At 38.7% G+C, this 18,261-nt stretch overlaps 1 protein-coding gene across 2 annotated transcripts in view; it reads right to left on the bottom strand.

Moving 5' to 3' along the window:
- LOC122788277 (G protein-activated inward rectifier potassium channel 1-like) overlaps nucleotides 1–18,261 on the bottom strand; it is a 651,334-nt gene that overhangs the window by 84,135 nt on the left and 548,938 nt on the right. Inside the window, exon 3 of one of the 2 annotated variants that reach the window (XM_044055338.1) lies at nucleotides 585–654. The exons of the other annotated variant lie outside the window; for it this stretch is intronic. Coding sequence (XP_043911273.1) covers nucleotides 585–654 — 70 coding nt within the window. The remainder of the gene's footprint in view (nucleotides 1–584; nucleotides 655–18,261) is intronic. 2 annotated transcript variants of the gene reach the window in all.

Here is an 18,261-nt window from a genome sequence, read left to right as displayed (position 1 = left end):
GCAGTCGGTGGAGTGGGAGCAGGCTGATCCACTGGGGCTGGCGTACCTCTCTGTACTGTGGAGCATTTAGTGATGTGGTACACATGGATGGCATGGAGACACTTTGAAAACACACACTAGAAAATAAAAAAAGAGAGACAAAAGTTGGGGTGAGAGGTAAAAAAAGAGATAAAATTAGTACCATCATATGTGACATACAATGAATTAATACAATTATACAACTATTTAATCTGAAATATTACATTTAAGTATACATACTGAAATGTGCATATATATGCCTATTCCACTTATACATATTACAGTTTACAGGAGGGCATTCATCCCACTGGCACTGAGTTTTTAATTTAATCTAAATATTATTGAAGAAATGTCAGTATTGTATAGTTGTGAATTGTGATGTTTGAGCCAACTACCTCTGACTACGATATAATATTGGACTCTTACAATTGGTTTGTGCTATAGACTAATGCATGCATACTTGCTTTTGGGATATGCATGCTCAATTTGATACAACTCTATAAAATGCCAAAAAAGCTGTCTTTAACTTTTAATGCTACAATACTTCTCTTCTGCTGCATACATACCACTTGCTTCTATCAGTCTTCTCCAATGGAGTGACATGGGCCTTCACATTTAATTCATGCTCCCTGGCAGCTGGAAAAAGAGGAAAAAAGAACAGAATAGCATTATGCATACCAGTCTTGTCTATAATAAGCTTTCTAAGTCTTACAAGTACTCTCTTTATTTCATACTAACACAGCTGTGGGATGTCTGCAGTGTCATATTCCTCCAACCAACTGTTGACAGTATCCCTTTTTCTCCTGTGTAGGTCACTAAAATTATACCTACATTGCTTTCCAGTGTGCAGAATACCAGTGGCACTGGATACAGCCTGGGCCAAACTATTTCACACCTCATACTTGTACTGAGAGCCAAAATAGTTCCCCTGGATAAGCATTTGGCTATAGTGCTTTACCTGGAGTCCAATAAATATCCTGGATTCCTCATCTCTGTGTCCTAAACCTGGCCCCTTCCCCATTAATGCCAGCCATGTCTATCAGCAGATCTAGAGCAATGGAGACTGATGATTTTCTGACAATTCCAGTTATCGTATTTACAGGTAGTGAGCAAACCTGAGCAATGCATTTGTGTGATGTTAAGCAGACAGTAGCAGTACCAAGCAAAAAAGATGTAAATAATTGCAATTGGAAGGTTAATCTGACACTTGGCCTTAGCTTGAGGGATGTCTACTGATGTAGCCTGGAAATATATACTGGAAATTGGAAGGTAACGGTTAGATGAGTTAGGTTTGCAGACATGCAATGGGGGCATTTGTTTTTACCTTTATACATTGAGAAAATTGATTTTATACTGTGGAATCCAAGCCTAGGCATAAAGGACAAAACATTTTCTTCCACAGCATTGATTTTCCATCTTTGCCACATAAGATTATTGCTTAAAGTCAGGAATAATAAAGTATGAGCTGTTACACATATATGTGTGTGACTTGACAAGGTTAATGGATATAGATCCAGTTATGTATGTGTCTTACGCAATTATGAAGCTCATGCAAGTCAAGATAGCAGAATTATACTCACAGAAATATAGTAGTATACCCTCCGTCATACATCTGAAAACACAATAATGGTGTCTCATCCGTCATATGTATATTTCATATCAGCTCCACTATCTAAAGTGTTATAAGTGAGAGTGAATATAATGGGAAAACAACAATAAAATTGTATGGAATATCCTGTATTAGAACACAGAACCATGTGCATGGCAGTCCTACACTTACACCTGTTGCTACAACAATGTTGAAATAAGACTTGTCTCAGTTGATTGCTATGAACGGCACTGCCACAACAGTAAGAAAAAAGGTTGCACACCCTGTACTAGAACCTAAGACAATCTGTACTCCAGCCCTCCACTTGCACCTGCTGCCACAGGACCAGTTCCATGGCATTCCCTAATTTATTAATCACTCTTAAGATTTCTTTGTTAACTGCTCTGCAATGCTGCTTAGCAGGTTTGTGTGGTGCCCAATGGAATTAATTGAATGTATCCAGTTTCTGTTTTTGGCTGTCTGGGTCTGTCTGCAGATATTCTGTTTGCTTCCTGGGTGGTCCAGTTGTCCAGTTTGCACACTGCTGTGCTTTGTGTAAATAAGATAAGCACAGCCAAACCTGACATTCATTTCCTCCATTTCCTGTAATTGCACTAAGCACCACATCACACAAACACTGGCTCCAAAAAACAAGAAAGAAAAGGAAAAACAAAATTAAAAAAATGGACAAGTAGTTGAAATGAGGAAAATCAACCTATGACGTACACAGTAAAAAATGGTTCACATGAGATTTCTACATAGATCTGGATTTGAACTCTCACTCCAATTAGCCTTCAGAACACAGGAAGGATGCCTTGCCACATAAATAGCTTTGCAGCAAGGAATTTAATCACTTTGTATGCATCCATCTGCAACATCATCTACAGTAGTATGAAACCATACAGCTGTTATTTTTATATTTATTTTTGGATGTAATGCACTGTGATTGCACAACCAGTTATGATTATTGCCTGCAAATATACAGCTCTGTCTTACCTCTCTCTGTTTGTTGGTCATTCTTCTTTTATATAACCAGTAATCTGAAACATGCTGTCTGTAAGCAATTCCACATCATTGGCCTTAAAATGTGTGAGAATATTAAATGGAAATAATATCATATGCATTTGCAAACAAATGAAGGGGAAGTTCATTGTTAATGAACAAAACCTGTGAATTGTGTGCAGCTTACGTACATTTCCAACCTTACATCTACCATTCTGCAAGTCTAACATGACACACCACTGGATGTAGAACAGTCTGCAGTGTTGTTGTTTTCTTATCCCAACCAGTAATCATTCACAGTTGCAATCCATTAAAAGCAAACACTAAGGGAGTGCCTGCACTATGTTTACACATCTGCTACATGGAGCCCATTATTTGGGATTCAGCAATTCCTATGAGTTCACACCTCATTTGCATCTCCACAGTGCTAATGACACTGAATCTACACCATATAAAATGGTAACTATGTAGCTAGGAAAACTGAAGGTGAGGAGACTTATTTATGTAGAGAACACAGAACAGAGGCTATTACTTTGGGATGAATCTGCACAGAGGATTACTGAACTTGAAATGGTATGCTTGCATTTTGTCAACTACATACTGCATATGCTGAGATGTATTTAAAAAAAATCTGAAGCAAATGCTTTTAAACGTTTATTTGTATGCATTAGTTAGAAGTGTACTGATTCCATTGGCATGTTTCTCATGGCATTTTACATGTATACATGACTGGCAATACCTTAAAATGGAATGTTCTGTGATAAATCTGTAGACATGTTTCAGAGACAGTTCACTGATAGCACTTTTGGCATTTTAAAGATGGTTTGTTAGTAAAATGTGTCATTTGGCTGTTCTTTTTTGGTGGGGGTTGGTAAAGCTGCATTTCCATTATGGCAATATTGTTACTCTCCTTTTTTTGCATCCAGCCTGTTTGTATTTCAAATCTCTAGACTGTTTTATGTTTCTTCAGTGGATAATACTGACATACTACCTTTTCTGTTTTATCTGGGAATAGTCATTTTGTAGTTATCCAATTTTTATGTGTATTATCCTTCTATTGTCTTTTTTAGGGCACCTAGGACTATGACACCCTGGCATCTCAAGCCTTGAAGACAATGCTTCACTGATGCTGAAAACCAGGTCATCATCAATGCTTTTAGGCAACATGGTGCCTTCCTGCTTGAAAGGGAACAGGGAGATATGCCATGCTGAATGCAGATTTGGTGGCAGATTGTCAATGATGTTAATGCTGTGGGTTGCCACAGCAGGACATATGAGAAGGTGCTTCATAGGGCCACTGACATGATCACATCTACATGGAGGAGAGCACCTGCAGTGGGCCATGATCGGATGGGTACCAGGGGTGCCTGATACAGAGCGACCACTAAAACTAAATGAAGATTTCCTGTCCACTGTCAGGGATCCAGCCAGCTCCCAGGGAAGTGCAGAACAGCATGTCCTTGACATCAGTGCGATTGTTTCAAGGACAGCAAGCATGTCCCAGGACATGTCCCAGGAAGAGCTTCCAGGTAGGCTTTTGTATCTCATTTGTTGAATATTGTTGTATAGTAAAACAATTTAAATCAATACGCTACTTCTGTTTCACAAGAATTTTTTTTTTTTTTTTTTTTGAGGGGGGTTGAAGATTGCTACAGTTAATAATACATTCTGATTGATTACCTTAAGTTGGAGTTGTCATCCAAGTTCTTGTTGAAAGTATAGTTAATGAACATATAAAGGGGTAAGAGCATTACCCCCGTGTTACTGCTAATTGCAATGATGTTGTCCTTACCTTTTGCTTAACATCTTCCAGGACCATCTAGGATGCAGAGGATACCCTCATCTGCAGATGGTAAGCCAAACATTTTTATGTCAGTACTGATGAGCAATTCAAATAAATATTTTAGTGTGTGATGTTATTTCAGGACTGTTGCGTGTATTGCTGTACTTTCTAATAGTGGCAACACTGTTGTTTGTTAGCACATATTCGAGTATAGTAGTTTAGGTATTAATTGTTCCTGTATTTGTTGCTTATTATCAGAAGTTAACCTGACAGTGGAAGTGTGAGACTTCTACCACCTGATGTCACTGTATCAGCAGACTCTGATGATGATGGTGGCCAAAAAGAGGCACAGGCAGGGGTGCAGAAGTTGAATCTGACACTGAAGTTGATATACAGCCATCCCATGCAGTTCCATCAGAGACAGCCAGTAGGCCTGCTAGTAGGCCTACACCTAGCCACTCCAGGGAAGTGTGGTTACTGCAGCTTCAGTATCTTTTAACTCTAACCATAGTCAAAGGGTGGGAGAGGTGCCACAAAGGAGGGTTGTTAGGTGTACTTAGAGGAGGCTTGCTGTCCATTCTCCACCTGATTCAGGTGTCTCTTCCCGTGCCAATCAATATATGTTTAGGGCCATCATGGAGGCACCTGTGCTCCAGTGAAATGCTTAGGGTTGCAGGTGTGGCACAGGCTGACATGTGTGACTGCCTCCACCATGTTGCCAATTAAATGGATTGGATGAATGACACGTTGGAACAAGGAGCGTCTGTGATGGAACAAGCAGTATCTGAGATCGAACATCTGCTAGGAGGGGGTGGCATCCTCGTGGGCATAGGTCAGCCACATCATCTGCTGTTAGCCAATGCGGCTGTGCATGATCATGCTCCCATAGTTGCAGTCCTTCCACTGCTCCATCAGTGGGTGAGCTGTCCACACCCAGACATGGCAAGTCATGGAGTCATTGTCCTGGGCATCCCCATGAAGGGAGCTCACCCAACAAACATCAGTCACATTCAGGTAGCAGCAGTGCATCTCACTGTGGGTGTGGATGTGCCAGTGCAACACCTGGCAAAGATAGTTCTCGGGGTCAAGGACGATAATGGTAAACTGCTACCTACACTATGATGGCTCAGACCTGTCCGACATACCAAGAAGTAGAGATAGCACAGAGCTTGGCTGTGTTCATGCAGACACTCACGCACCAATTTCAAATGGAGGATCCCTACAAACACACACCGGTTACATGGTTTAGCTGTGCACCTTAAAACTCATTTTGTCTCAATGGCCATTTGTTGGTTTATCCAAATGTTTGTCTGTTTCTCTTTGTTACTCACACACACTTATTGACCTTTTGTGTCACCTATGCTTCCTGCCCCCAAACAACACCCTGTGCACATAAAGATAACTGTGCCATATCCCTGTTTTGTATCTTTTGGATTCAGGGATACATAAGCTTTGTGTCTGTTGCTCAGGGTGTATATCTGACTTAGTGCTTAGTATATCTACATTTGTGATGTTGAACTGATAATTGTATTTTTGACTTATATTGGTCTTAGAAAGTTAGACAGTTGATATCAAAATTTCGTAACTTTATTGTGAATGATATTGTGAGGGTTGTGAAGTCTGAAACTGCAATGTGTATCGTTACTTTCTAACTTCTTTCTTTAATGCTTTTCCAGTACAAAAGTATAATGCTAAACTGAAGGCATGCAGTGACCATCAGTATTTTTCAGAGGTATGAATGTGTGAATATTTGATGTCTGAGGCCTACTACTTAATAATGGACACATTATTAAGTCAAATAAGTCTCTGCTGCCACATGTTAAGGTAATTTCTGTACAAATCTCCCACCTTTTACTTGGTTACACTACCAAGTAATGAAATGCAAGGATATGCCAGTCATTCATATTATTACACAATACACTCCAGGTTCATTTCTTACCTTGTAAATGCAGCAGTTGCAACAGTTATAGTTCAGGACTGACTATCTAATGCAAGCAGTACACAACCAATACATGGGTAGGTAAAGGTCGTGAGAGTTTCCTGGCATCAATGTTAGTATGTGTATGTACATAGGAGGAAGGTTTTAGGCCCTTAGGTGGTGAATGAGTGTGCTATGCATTGTCTCTTAGCCAATGCAAGGGATTACTGAGCATGCCTACATCTGCCTACACCCACAGCAGCTGCTAGTTCTCTCTCTGACTCCTTATCTGCATGTGGCTGTGGTGGCCTTGGCATTGGTGGTGGGATGTGTGTTCCTTCCCCTTGCTGATCCTGCTGAAGCTGTTTTCTCAGGATGATGTGTAGCATGGCACATACTGTGAATATTTCAGTACATGTCCATTGATTGTACTGCAGAGTTCCCCACATGTATCTAGGCATCAGAATTGTGACATCAGCAGCCCAAACACATGCTCTATGAAATTTCTGGTTTGAGAATGTGCCTCATTATGGCATTCTTCAGTGGGTTTGTATGCATTTCTGATGGGTGTCATCAGCCACTGTTCCAGTGCATAACCTGCATCCCCCAGTAAATGACCCTGTGGGATGTCTCCCCCTCGTGAACATCTGACACAGTTGGGAGGTGTGCCAGGTATGTGAGTCATGGTAACTGCCAGGGTTGCCAGCACACATGTTCAGGATGATTCCCTTGGCATTACACACAATGTGGCAGTTAATAGAGTGGAAGCCCTTTCTATTTATGTAGACCCTTCCCCATTCCCTGTGTGGTGCCTCCATTTCTATATGTGTGCAATCTATGGCACCTAGTATTTCAGGGTAGAGTGCTACAGGGTAGAACTCCTGCATACTTCTCACCCTATCCTCAGGAGTACAGGGAAAATATATGTGGTGACTGGCACATTGGAACATAGCATTTAAGAATTGATGGAGGATCCTGGATGCTGATGCCTGTGACACTATCGGTTTGTCCCCTGTTGGTCTCCGAAAGGTACCTTTAGCTAATATTCTAAATGCTACACATACCTTTGTCTCCACTGGGATGGGTTCCCCTCAGTTTGTCCTGGCTCTGAGTTGAGGAGGCCAGAGGTTTCAGAGCTCCTGTAGTGTGTCTCTATTCACCCTGTAGTGCTCTACTATTTCCACATCATGTAGGTTGTGATAAGTTAAACAGGGCCTGAAAATTCTTCTCCTTCTTGGCCTTCATCTATTAGCAGCAGTAGCAGTATAGACTTCAGCTTGTTGCACATGAATTAAAGCAACAGCAGCCCCTAACATTGTTTCTGTGTAGACTCCTTTCCGTGGCTGTGTTCCAGTGGGGTTTGGAATTCACAGGGAAAACTAGCACTGAGTCTACAGGATTGCTTTATAGCTTGTTGAATAGCTCCTCCATCTTGCATTAGTTGATTAGCATACAGTTCATCTGCTTATGGTGTAATTAGCATGTAATGGTGTTTACATTGTCTGAGTGGCTCTACACATCTAGAACTGTTTACTGAATCTAAAACAGTGTGGTACTATGTGCATGGCACAATGATTCTGGGCACACTGAATATTCTTTACTGAGTAACCCTGATCTGGATACCAATAGACTTTACTCAGATATCCTTGATGCTAAAATGGACCACCCCTAATTAATCATCTGTAAATAATTATTCTAGGTTTGAAAAGTAGATAAAATAAAGTAATAAAAAATAAATTAAAATAATTGCAGTTTGGCTTCATAGCACAGAGGGATAGTGCCCTTACTGCAACTCATGTGACTGGGTTTCAGTTAGTGGCCCCAGCAATGGAGGAGCAAGGCAGGGAGGAAAACCAATGGAGGTGCGTGACCTGCTCATTTCTCCTGGGGGGGGGGGGATAACAAGTGCTCCAAGAGGACATAGAGAAGTGAGCTCTCTGGGACAACCAGGGTAACCACTTCCCATGCTTAAGGAAGGGGTGGAACTGCTTTCTGGCATTTGTTTTGTTTTTTGCAGAAGTGAGGGACAACCAGTGCATACAGCCTATTGTGTAACCCCCTTCAGTTCTTCTAGTCAGATTTCTGCAGGGAGTTTAGAGCTATGCAGAAAACCCAAAGCAAAAAAATGCCAGCACTCTGGTGAAAGGTGAAAACAGACTTTAATAAAGTCTGTAATATATCCAACAGACCGGTTTCGGCCATAAGTCTTTATCAATGTTTAACATTAGGATATATGTATACATCCTGTACATATAGAGAAAAATGATAGTCAGCAGGTTATAATCATCCAATCAGTTTACAGCCATTACAAACGTTCATTTAAGTCAGGAAAAAAGACCACCCAGTCTAACAATCCAGGCTTTTTCCTTTTGATTTAAAGTGTTATGCCAACCCGCTTTAAAGTTGTTATACCCAACCACTTTGTCAATGACAACAAACTTAAATTGGGCAGAGGGATGTTTTGTAGTATGTTTATATAAAACATTTGTTAAACATTTAGTCCTGATGTTGCTAAGATGCTCAGAAATACGTAACCTGTTAGGTCTGGATGTCTGACCTACATAAAATGCTGAGCATGTACAAATAGTTAGATACTTAACAATATTATGTTTTTATGGAAAAAACAGCTATGTACTATCCAGTGTGATACCAGATGAGGTTATGATAGTGGTTCAGATCTACAAATTGGTTGCAACTATTTAAAATCTTATTGTTTTAAAGGAGTCACTTTACACCCAAATTCTCATTTTTATGACCTAGTGCAGTCACCAACAATGAACAGGAAGCCATCGATAGTTGTATGGTCAATTGTAACATACCTTTACATTCTGTTTATTGATGTTATTTTGAATGTAATTTATTTGAACTATACCATTACCAGTGGTTTATTAGAGTGTCTTATATTGCAATTAATTGGGCACATTGAAAATTTGACTAACTGGTGACCCTTCAAGATTGGGTTGGTATTTTATACTGAGTTCAACATCTTTAAAATGATATTTTTTTGGTTTATAAATATTTTTGTCAAGGGTCGCATGACTATTTTACAGGGGTTATCAGTAGACAAAGATGACATTGGAGTCTTTGGGGTTGAATCCAGTTTAGGAGGGACATCCAGTAACAAATCTAACCATGATGTACATTGTTCCCAAACATTTGATAAACTTTTCAAATGCATGAAAAACTTAAGATCAAACATTTGGCATTTGAAATTATTTAAGGCATACAAACTTAAGGGAATTTCCCCGTGGGGTTTACGGGTTCGTATTAAGCCATTGGTTGGACAAGCTGATATTTTATTGTCAGCTTGGGCTGAGATTCAACAGTCGACATCTCTGCAATTTACGGATATTTTACATTCCTTTTAAGAATGTAAGGTTATTAACTACATACCAGAAGTTACTGAAGTATGTGAACAGGCCAAACAATTTGATGGCCACCATAAGTACCAATCTTGTTTCCGAAAACTTAGTTCAGATTTACTTGTGTTTGAAAAGGAACTCAGGGATAGAAAGATCCAAAAATTTAACACGGATATAAGAGATTACAGCCAAGGCAAACCATTTGAACAGTTTAAAAATGTTAAAGTTTCTAAACAGGTACCAAGTACTTCTGGTCAAAAGAGGAAACTAAAGAAATCTATATTGAAACAAGGCATTAGTGATACTTCAGGGGAAGATTCTTCCTCATATACAGATACCGAAACTGAGTACCAACAGGGGTCACCAGCTTACAAAAAATCTAACTTTCAAAGATCTGTGGGTCAGGACAGGAATAATGATTCTAACCCTTTAGGCCTAGGAGAAGGGGCAGCAGGAAGCACAGGTGCAGACATCACACTGGAAACTTTGTTACATCTTCTGAAACCACAAAAGATAATTTAAGTAACGTGCATAACATTTCTTCTGTTATTTTATCTGATGTCGAACTTCAGCTATTGAATAAAGGCTTGAACTTTATTCCTGGTTATGTGGTGTCTGAAGATATTTTTTGTGGATGACGTAGTTTCATTTTGTAGATTGTTAAACTTGAGATTGTACTTTGATAATACTAACCAAACTGTTTTACCTCAACAGACTTTTAGATTTCAAAGATCTACTTTTGTTCCTCCCATGAATAAACATGTGGATGTGTTCTAAAAATGTGTGCTCAAAGATCTACATTTTGGAACAGATATACACAGACCATTTTCTCCCAATAATTTAATGGCATCTGAAATTGATGCCTTAGAGAATTTAAGGAAGAATAAAAACATTGTCATCATTGCCACAGATAAGGGTGGGGCAATAGTAGTCATGGATTGGTCCATGTATTTGTCTGAGGCTGACAGAAAATTGAAGAATGGCCGGTATTACATGGCTATGTCAATGAATCCCACATCTAAATTTAAATGTGAGCTAGATGATTTTCTTCATTTGGCAGTTAGTGAAGGCATTATTAGTCAAAAAACTAGTATCGTTAGATGGTTAAGGATCCTTTACTGCAATATCTCTATATGCTGCCCAAAATTCAAGACAACCACCAGGTCGACCCACAGTATCTGCCAGTGATTCATTAACTGAAACATTATCATCTTTCTTGACAATGTACCTACAGATGTTATTAAAGGGAGTAAGTGCTCGTACTAAGGATACTACAGAATTTCTTAATATTGTGTTAGACACACAATTGGAACCGGGGTGGATCATGTGTACTTTGGATGTCTCTTCTTTGTACGCGAGTATTCCCCATTGAGCAGGTTTATTAGCCTTGAAATACTAGTTAGAAAAAATACCTTTTATACAGCCCCGGTTTTAACACCTTTCTCTCCTGTTTAACGGAACACATTCCTATAAAGAATGTTTTCTATTTTAATGGCAATTGTTATTTACAACTTAAAGGTACAGCTATGGATGCATCATTTGCCCCAGTTTATGCCGAACTTTTCATGGGGTACATTGAACAGGAAATTATTTATGATGCCAGTCACAATTTGTATTTGGGAGAAATAGATACTTGGCAGAGATTTTTGGATAATTGCTGGATGGTATGCAAATCGGACACTGAATATCTACAGACGTTTGTACAATGTCTTAATGAAAATAAGTGGGGAATCCAATTTACCATACATTATGATATGGAAAGTATTTCATTTCTGGATGTCCTGTTAAAACAACATGATGATACTTTGCAGACCTCTGTATTTTGTAAGCCATTCAATTCAAATACCTCGCTCCATGCTACTAGCTGCCACCCTAAACATATAACCCAAAATATCCCCAAGTCGCAATTTATGAATATTCGTAGAATTTGCTCTAATAATGAAGATTATTCTAATCAACAACAAGAACTAATAGGTAGATCTGGTGAACAAGGTTACAATAAATCTCACATCTTTTGAGTTAGTAGTGAGGCAAAGTCATTAGATAGAGCTGAACTGTTAAAATATAAACCAAAGAATAATAGAACAGATGGTGTACTCAGACTAACCACAAGTTATGGTCGAAATAGTTCTTATTTTATGGATATCATACAACAACATTGGGATATTCTATTAGCTGATGAGTGGCTTAGCAATCTTTTGGGACCAAGATGTCACTTCTCCTTCAGAAGAATGAAGAATTTAGGAAGTTACTTTAATCATAGCAATCTTTTGGGACCAAGATGTCGCTTCTCCTTCAGAAGAATGAAGAATTTAGGAAGTTACTTTAATCATTATAAACACAAAATACCATCTACTAATACCACACAGTGTACTTTGGATGGGGGAAAACTGATAGGTTGTTCCCCATGTGGCCACTGTTCCTTTTGCAGACATAAATGTAAAACTAAAGAATTCACTAGTCAGAACACATCCCATGTATTTAATATAAATATATTTGCCAACTGCAGTATAGTTTGGGTGGTGTATCTAACTATTTATACATGCTCAGCATTTATGTAGGTCAGACGTCCAGACCTATCAGGTTACGTATTTCTGAGCATCTTAGCAACATCAGGACTAAATGTTTAACAAATGTTTTATATAAACATACTACAAAACATCCCTCTGCCCAATTTAAGTTTGTTGTCATTGACAAAGTGGTTGGGTATAATAACTTTAAAGCGGGTTGGCATAACACTTTAAATCAAATGGAAAAAGCCTGGATTGTTAGACTGGGTGGTCTTTTTTCCTGGCTTAAATGAACATTTGTAATAGCTGTAAACTGATTGGATGATTATAACCTGCTGACTATCATTTTTTTCTATATATACAGGATGTATACATATGTCCTAATGTTAAACATTGATAAAGGCTTATGGCCGAAACCGGTCTGTTGGATATATTACAGACTTTATTAATGTCTGTTTTCACCTTTCACCAGAGTGCTAGTCTTTTTTGCATTTGATTTTCATGGTTTATTGGCCGTTGCACTTGCCGTACGAGCAGAAGCTTTGTTACAGTCTATGCAGAAAACCCTCAAACTACCTCAACAGCAGTCTAAATGACAGCCACTCTTGATCAACCCTGACCCAGGTGATAGAGAGCAAAATGGACAGACTGGTCAGGAGGGACCTGATGGTCCAACGACAACAAGGTTAAAGACTGTAAAAAAATTAATTACAGTAACTGCATATACTGTATATGCAGTTTCTCCTATCAAGTGACACGGTTTTTGGGTCAGTTTTTTGAATCTCAGGTATGACGCATACTATATAGAGCAGTATTTGCTGAACAAAATATGCAATATGTACAGTATACAGTTCCACTTCTAGCATCAAGTGATGCCCCACAAATAGGCATATATGAGATGTTAGTTTACTATATCCATATCTTTAAGGGTGGTTCCCTTCAGAAGATCAAATTTTCATAAAGTTGAACTTTATATGATTAAGACCATATGATCAACTTTCTGAAAAGTTTATGTTTTCAATGGAGATCACTGTACAGTGGGGATCAGTGAATTTACCCTTTTCCCAATATAGTGCAATCTCAGAGTTCTTATACATAATTTGCAAGGGGGGTTGTAGGGGTGCAGGGGGCCTTAACCTTTTATAAAACACAGAATTTTGTTGTCTTTTTTACGTTTTGATGTTACAAAATGTCAATCATACGGTCTTGATCATACAGTTTGCTATAGATCCTTTTAAGGGAGACAGTTCTACTGGGAATAGCGTGTCATGTAACCTTGCATTCTCAGTCAGTCTGTAGAAATGTTTCCTGGTGTTAACATCTACAGTGACCACCTCCTGCTTATTCATATTCACTATGTGAATAATTTTCAATGCACATTTGCATCTTCAAATAAGCAGCTGATTGTGTTTCAGACACTGACATGCCAGTATAACTTGTACTATAACGTCATCTATGGTCACCAAAATGGTCATTTTATACAGAAGCTGAATCCAATATCTGCTAGACTGTAATTCACCTTGATATTTAATTCAGAAGAAAAAAAAAAGAAAATAGAAGTGGGACAGCTGATGAATGCTTGCACACCAGTCAGGTGTCATCATTGTGGGTGCTGGGTAGACATTGGAATAACAGTTTAGCCATTTGCACCTAACAACTACACCCTGAATAACCAACTATAAATGAGCTTTGATGCCACGTCTACAAAAGCATAAAAGGACATTTAGTCCTTATCAGTCCCAGATATAAGTGTAAAATTTAAATTACAATGTAAATTATATATTCATTTTAACACAAGGCAATTTTGGAGAGTCCAAAACCTCTGATATCATTTCAGTGAAAACCACATTCAGTGAACCTACAACTAAACTTTATTTTCTCAGGAGACCTATGAAGCTATGCGACAAACCTCTTCCACACCAACATGTATATATACTAACTCTACTGCTGCATAACACTGGGAAAAGGGCAAAAGTCAGTTTCACTGCATATAAGTTTTCACCAAAATCATTTTGGAAATTTGAGACTCACAGAAATTACCTTTGCAGAATTGTCACATTTCAGTAAAATACAGAGGGCCATGTTATGAAAAATAATAACACTACTCTAGTGCCTTTGCATAAATAACCTTCACAGAACAAAACTGTACAATCTTCTGTATTAAGCTTAAAGAAAAACAGACATAATTAATTTCTTGATTAAGCCAATGAAAGGTAAGTATGCCAGCTTTATAAATTAGGAGCATTTATCTGTATTTTAGTTCATAGGTAGGTACTAGGCTATTGGCCCAAGGGCCTACATTAGCCTAGCCCACAAGGTTCCCTGGCTTACGCCACCCAAGAAAGTTATTTTCCTGTGCCACTGTCGAGCAGAGACACAGAAGTGATCCCCAGGGTGTATTTCCTATTTCTCATCCACTCATCAAGATTTTTCTTGAAGAGTGCTAATGAAGAACTTTGCTTGACATAGATGGGTAGCCTGGTCCAGAGTATGGGAAGTCTCTGGGACAGGAATCTATCCATCCAGCATGTCCTGTTTATTGTGGTGACGAGGTTTAGGTCCCTAGAGCGTGTTGCTCGGAGGGATTGGAATTTGTTTAGGTGTAGCATGTCCAACAGCTCTGGGTTTCACATAGCTTTATATGTTAGGCAGAGATCACCTCGGAGTAGGCAATATGCTATGGAGTAAAGCTGGAGTTTTTTTGAGGGGGGGTCAGTGTAGGGCATTTGTTTTGCAAAAGTTGCACTGTAATACTTCTGACTTTCTTATTTGTTATAGAACTTCGTCCTTAAACAAAAAGTACAAAATATTTTGTGCTTCACCTTCACACATCATGTGCCACTTATTCCATACATGTTAGCTCCAAGATAGTTCTATCAAACGTTGTAAACTGTATGAATTATGTTCTATGTGGAGTTTTTTTCCCGAGGTCTCCATTGAAAAAGAACATGAGTCCAGTTGGACTTTCCTGGTAAACAAATGTAAAATAATAAATAATAACAATGAAGAATACCCTGCCAACTGTAAATTGTAGTTAAGGTTCTAAACTAGTTTTAAAGTGATTATGACTCGATATGGCATGAACAGAATGGGCTGTTTTAAGTCTTTCACTTTCACCTACTTTCTTTAGATGGACCTGACCTAATTATGAGAACAGAGTAATCAGTTTCTCACACACACAATAATGAAAAGCAATTATTTGCATGACAAAGGGAACTATCATGCTGCACCAAATCTCAGAAATTTACCAATGTGTCTTTTAAATGATTGGAATTACTCATACTGCTCCATATAGCACTGCATGAAATTACTTTTCGGTTTTGTATCTAATTGACTTTAACAGTTTAATATTATTATTTCATTAACAGCATCTGTCATTGGGTTCTGAGGAATCTCACTGCAACCTTACAGCTGCGTCAAACACTTACTACAAACAACAAGACAAAGCATACACAGAGACTATAATCAAGTGCATTTAATAAGATAATTAATTTTGGTCCCTGTATCGCTGACTAGAATGGCACTATTATTAAAAGACACAGTAGAATGCACTTTATAAAGCACTGCTAAAATGCCATAGTTGTTTAGCACTGTATTAGCTGTGGAAAGGAAGTGATAAATGAGCACTGTAACGGCAATAACTAAAAATGTAGCCCTACACAGAAATACAATGTTCAGATGGCATCATGCATTCTTAAGTTTGTGAGGCATAGAATTGGGATGAAGAACATACTTTAATTTCAACAATAATGGGAAGAGAATGCAGAGTAACACTGGGTCACCTCACCACTTGATGTCATTTAGAAGCAATTCTATAGCTCTCAGTTTCCTTCCTATGCAACAAGATCAATAGAACAATAAAACTGCAACGTACTGTACAATAACTGTCAGACTTGCTGACTGGAAACAATTCAATACGCCCTCCGCAGTGTCGTTTGCTCTCTTTTCTCTCTCTCTCACTCCCCCCATGATGGGACAGATGACAAAGTTATTAAATCGCTCTAATGTTGTTGACATTCTTTATGTAAAACTGAATTCACCTACCTTAAAACTTCTTTCTTTTGGCTGTGACTGTTTTTCTGTTTCATTGGTTTACCCATAGTGAAAGGTAAACGTGGTTAACAGCACCATGGTGAACTTGATCGATAAATATAGACAAATACCAAGTCATTGAGACATCGACAGGACCCACAAACATTCTATTTACCTGTAGGTATGTTATGGATCAGCAAAGGGACTATTCTGATGTGAATACAGGATTTAAAGTGTAGATCACAGGTATAGAACCTGCTCTGATCTCCCAAGCTAGTAGCTACCACCTCCACTGTAAAAACACACCTTCTTGGCCATCTTAAAAAGCCAACAACTTTAAATAAGTTGTTTTCAAATAACAAAAACAGGATAAACATTGTTAAACTATTTATAAACTAACAGACAGACTAGTATAATCAGAATACTTCTACCAATCTTTACCATGTACTGATAGCACAGACTTTAAGGAGCAGAATTATCATCTAGTAGACCTGGGTTTGAAACCTTGCTGGGGCACAACTAAGCAGCAACCATATCGATGTGGAAGAAAGGGCTGGAAATATACTTCTAGAACCGTTGCCATGAACTGATTTTGATGCAGTGGCATCTTATTTGCTCTATGAATCTTTATTCCTCAAATTGTTATGTATCACATGACACTAGCCCATGCACAGAGAGAAGAAGAGAGCACCAAACATCAAAACTTTCAGATACATTATTTGGTATCAGGACAAGGGGTGCCAAACATAACTGCAGAACAGAATAGCTTATTTATTGTTACACAACTCCTCCATTAGACAATCTTCATAGATCCTTTACCTTGTCAGTTGAGAAGAAAGTTCTGCTATTGATTTCTCTAGTAGTCTATGTGTATATTAGCCCTTGTTTGAAAACAAAATTTTGTGCAAATGTTGTTGTTTTTCAGCTTTTCCTGGTTAGGGGTCGCCACAGTGGAGCTCCGGTCCACTAATGATTGGCAGTAGATTTTTACGTGCTGAGTTGCCAGCCCTGACGCACAACCTTCAACGAAGGTATGCCCATTCACGCATGTCTCCACACAGAAGACGCTCTAGCTGAGAATCAAACAGGACAACGTCTTACTGTGAGGCGACAACGCTAGGCAGCACCACCACCGCAATTCATATGGATTTAAAATTTTATATACTTAGCAGATACTAGAAAGTCATCCTACTCAGCCAGCAGTTTACTAAGATGGAAATCCTACCAGTGAAAAACAGGGTGCTTCACAGTGTGTTAAAGCCATGCAGATAAAGAATTTATACAAGGCACTACCCAAAACTACATAAAAGTGACAAAATGTACATATAGCAAAGGTTTACTATTACAATCTCGAAGCCCACAGTCTTACAAATTATAATTCTGAGACCCTAATGCTTTAAGACGACAATGCTGAAGACCAAGGTGTCTAAAGATCTCTAATAACTAAATCCCCCTACAAGTGAGAACCTAGCGATGTGTGATAACATGGATCCTGTGGGATGTGGACCCAGGAACAAGTGCTAATATGGGTCCTGCAGGGAGCAAGTTCAGGGGTTCAATATTGTGTTCTTCAACATTTTGATCTTTCAGTATTACTGTCTCAGGATTAAGTTTTTGAAGGTTATGATAGTAAACCATATAGCAAATACATTACTTTTGAACAGTTGCTTCAGAACTGTTTTCAATGTGTTTCACCAGTGGCAAACAGGATATCCCTCAATAGAGTAATCATTCAGCCAAGGAATTATTCCACTTGCCTAGAGACTAATGCAATCCAAATGCACAACATTGCATGAGGTAGTTTTTGGGTGGTCTACAGAAACCGATGGGCACAATTCCTGTAAACAGTAATGGACTTTGAACGTGTTAGCATAAAAAATACTTGTGTACATTTTCCAAACAGTGCACAAACTGGATGCCCATTCCATTTCAGGCAGGTGCTCTACTGAAAAATGTTGGATACTAGCTGAGAAGTACTACATGGTGTGCTGACGGTCACTGCATGAGCTCTTAAAAAAATCACCACACTGCTGTCCCTATGCCTATAT

This window comes from Protopterus annectens, chromosome 13.part0 (genome assembly GCF_019279795.1).
Source record: "Protopterus annectens isolate FY-2018-M chromosome 13.part0, PAN1.0, whole genome shotgun sequence".
NCBI lineage: Eukaryota > Metazoa > Chordata > Ceratodontiformes > Protopteridae > Protopterus > Protopterus annectens.
The sequence above is the reverse complement of the archived record's forward strand: the minus strand, read 5'-3'. Positions and strand labels throughout refer to the sequence as shown.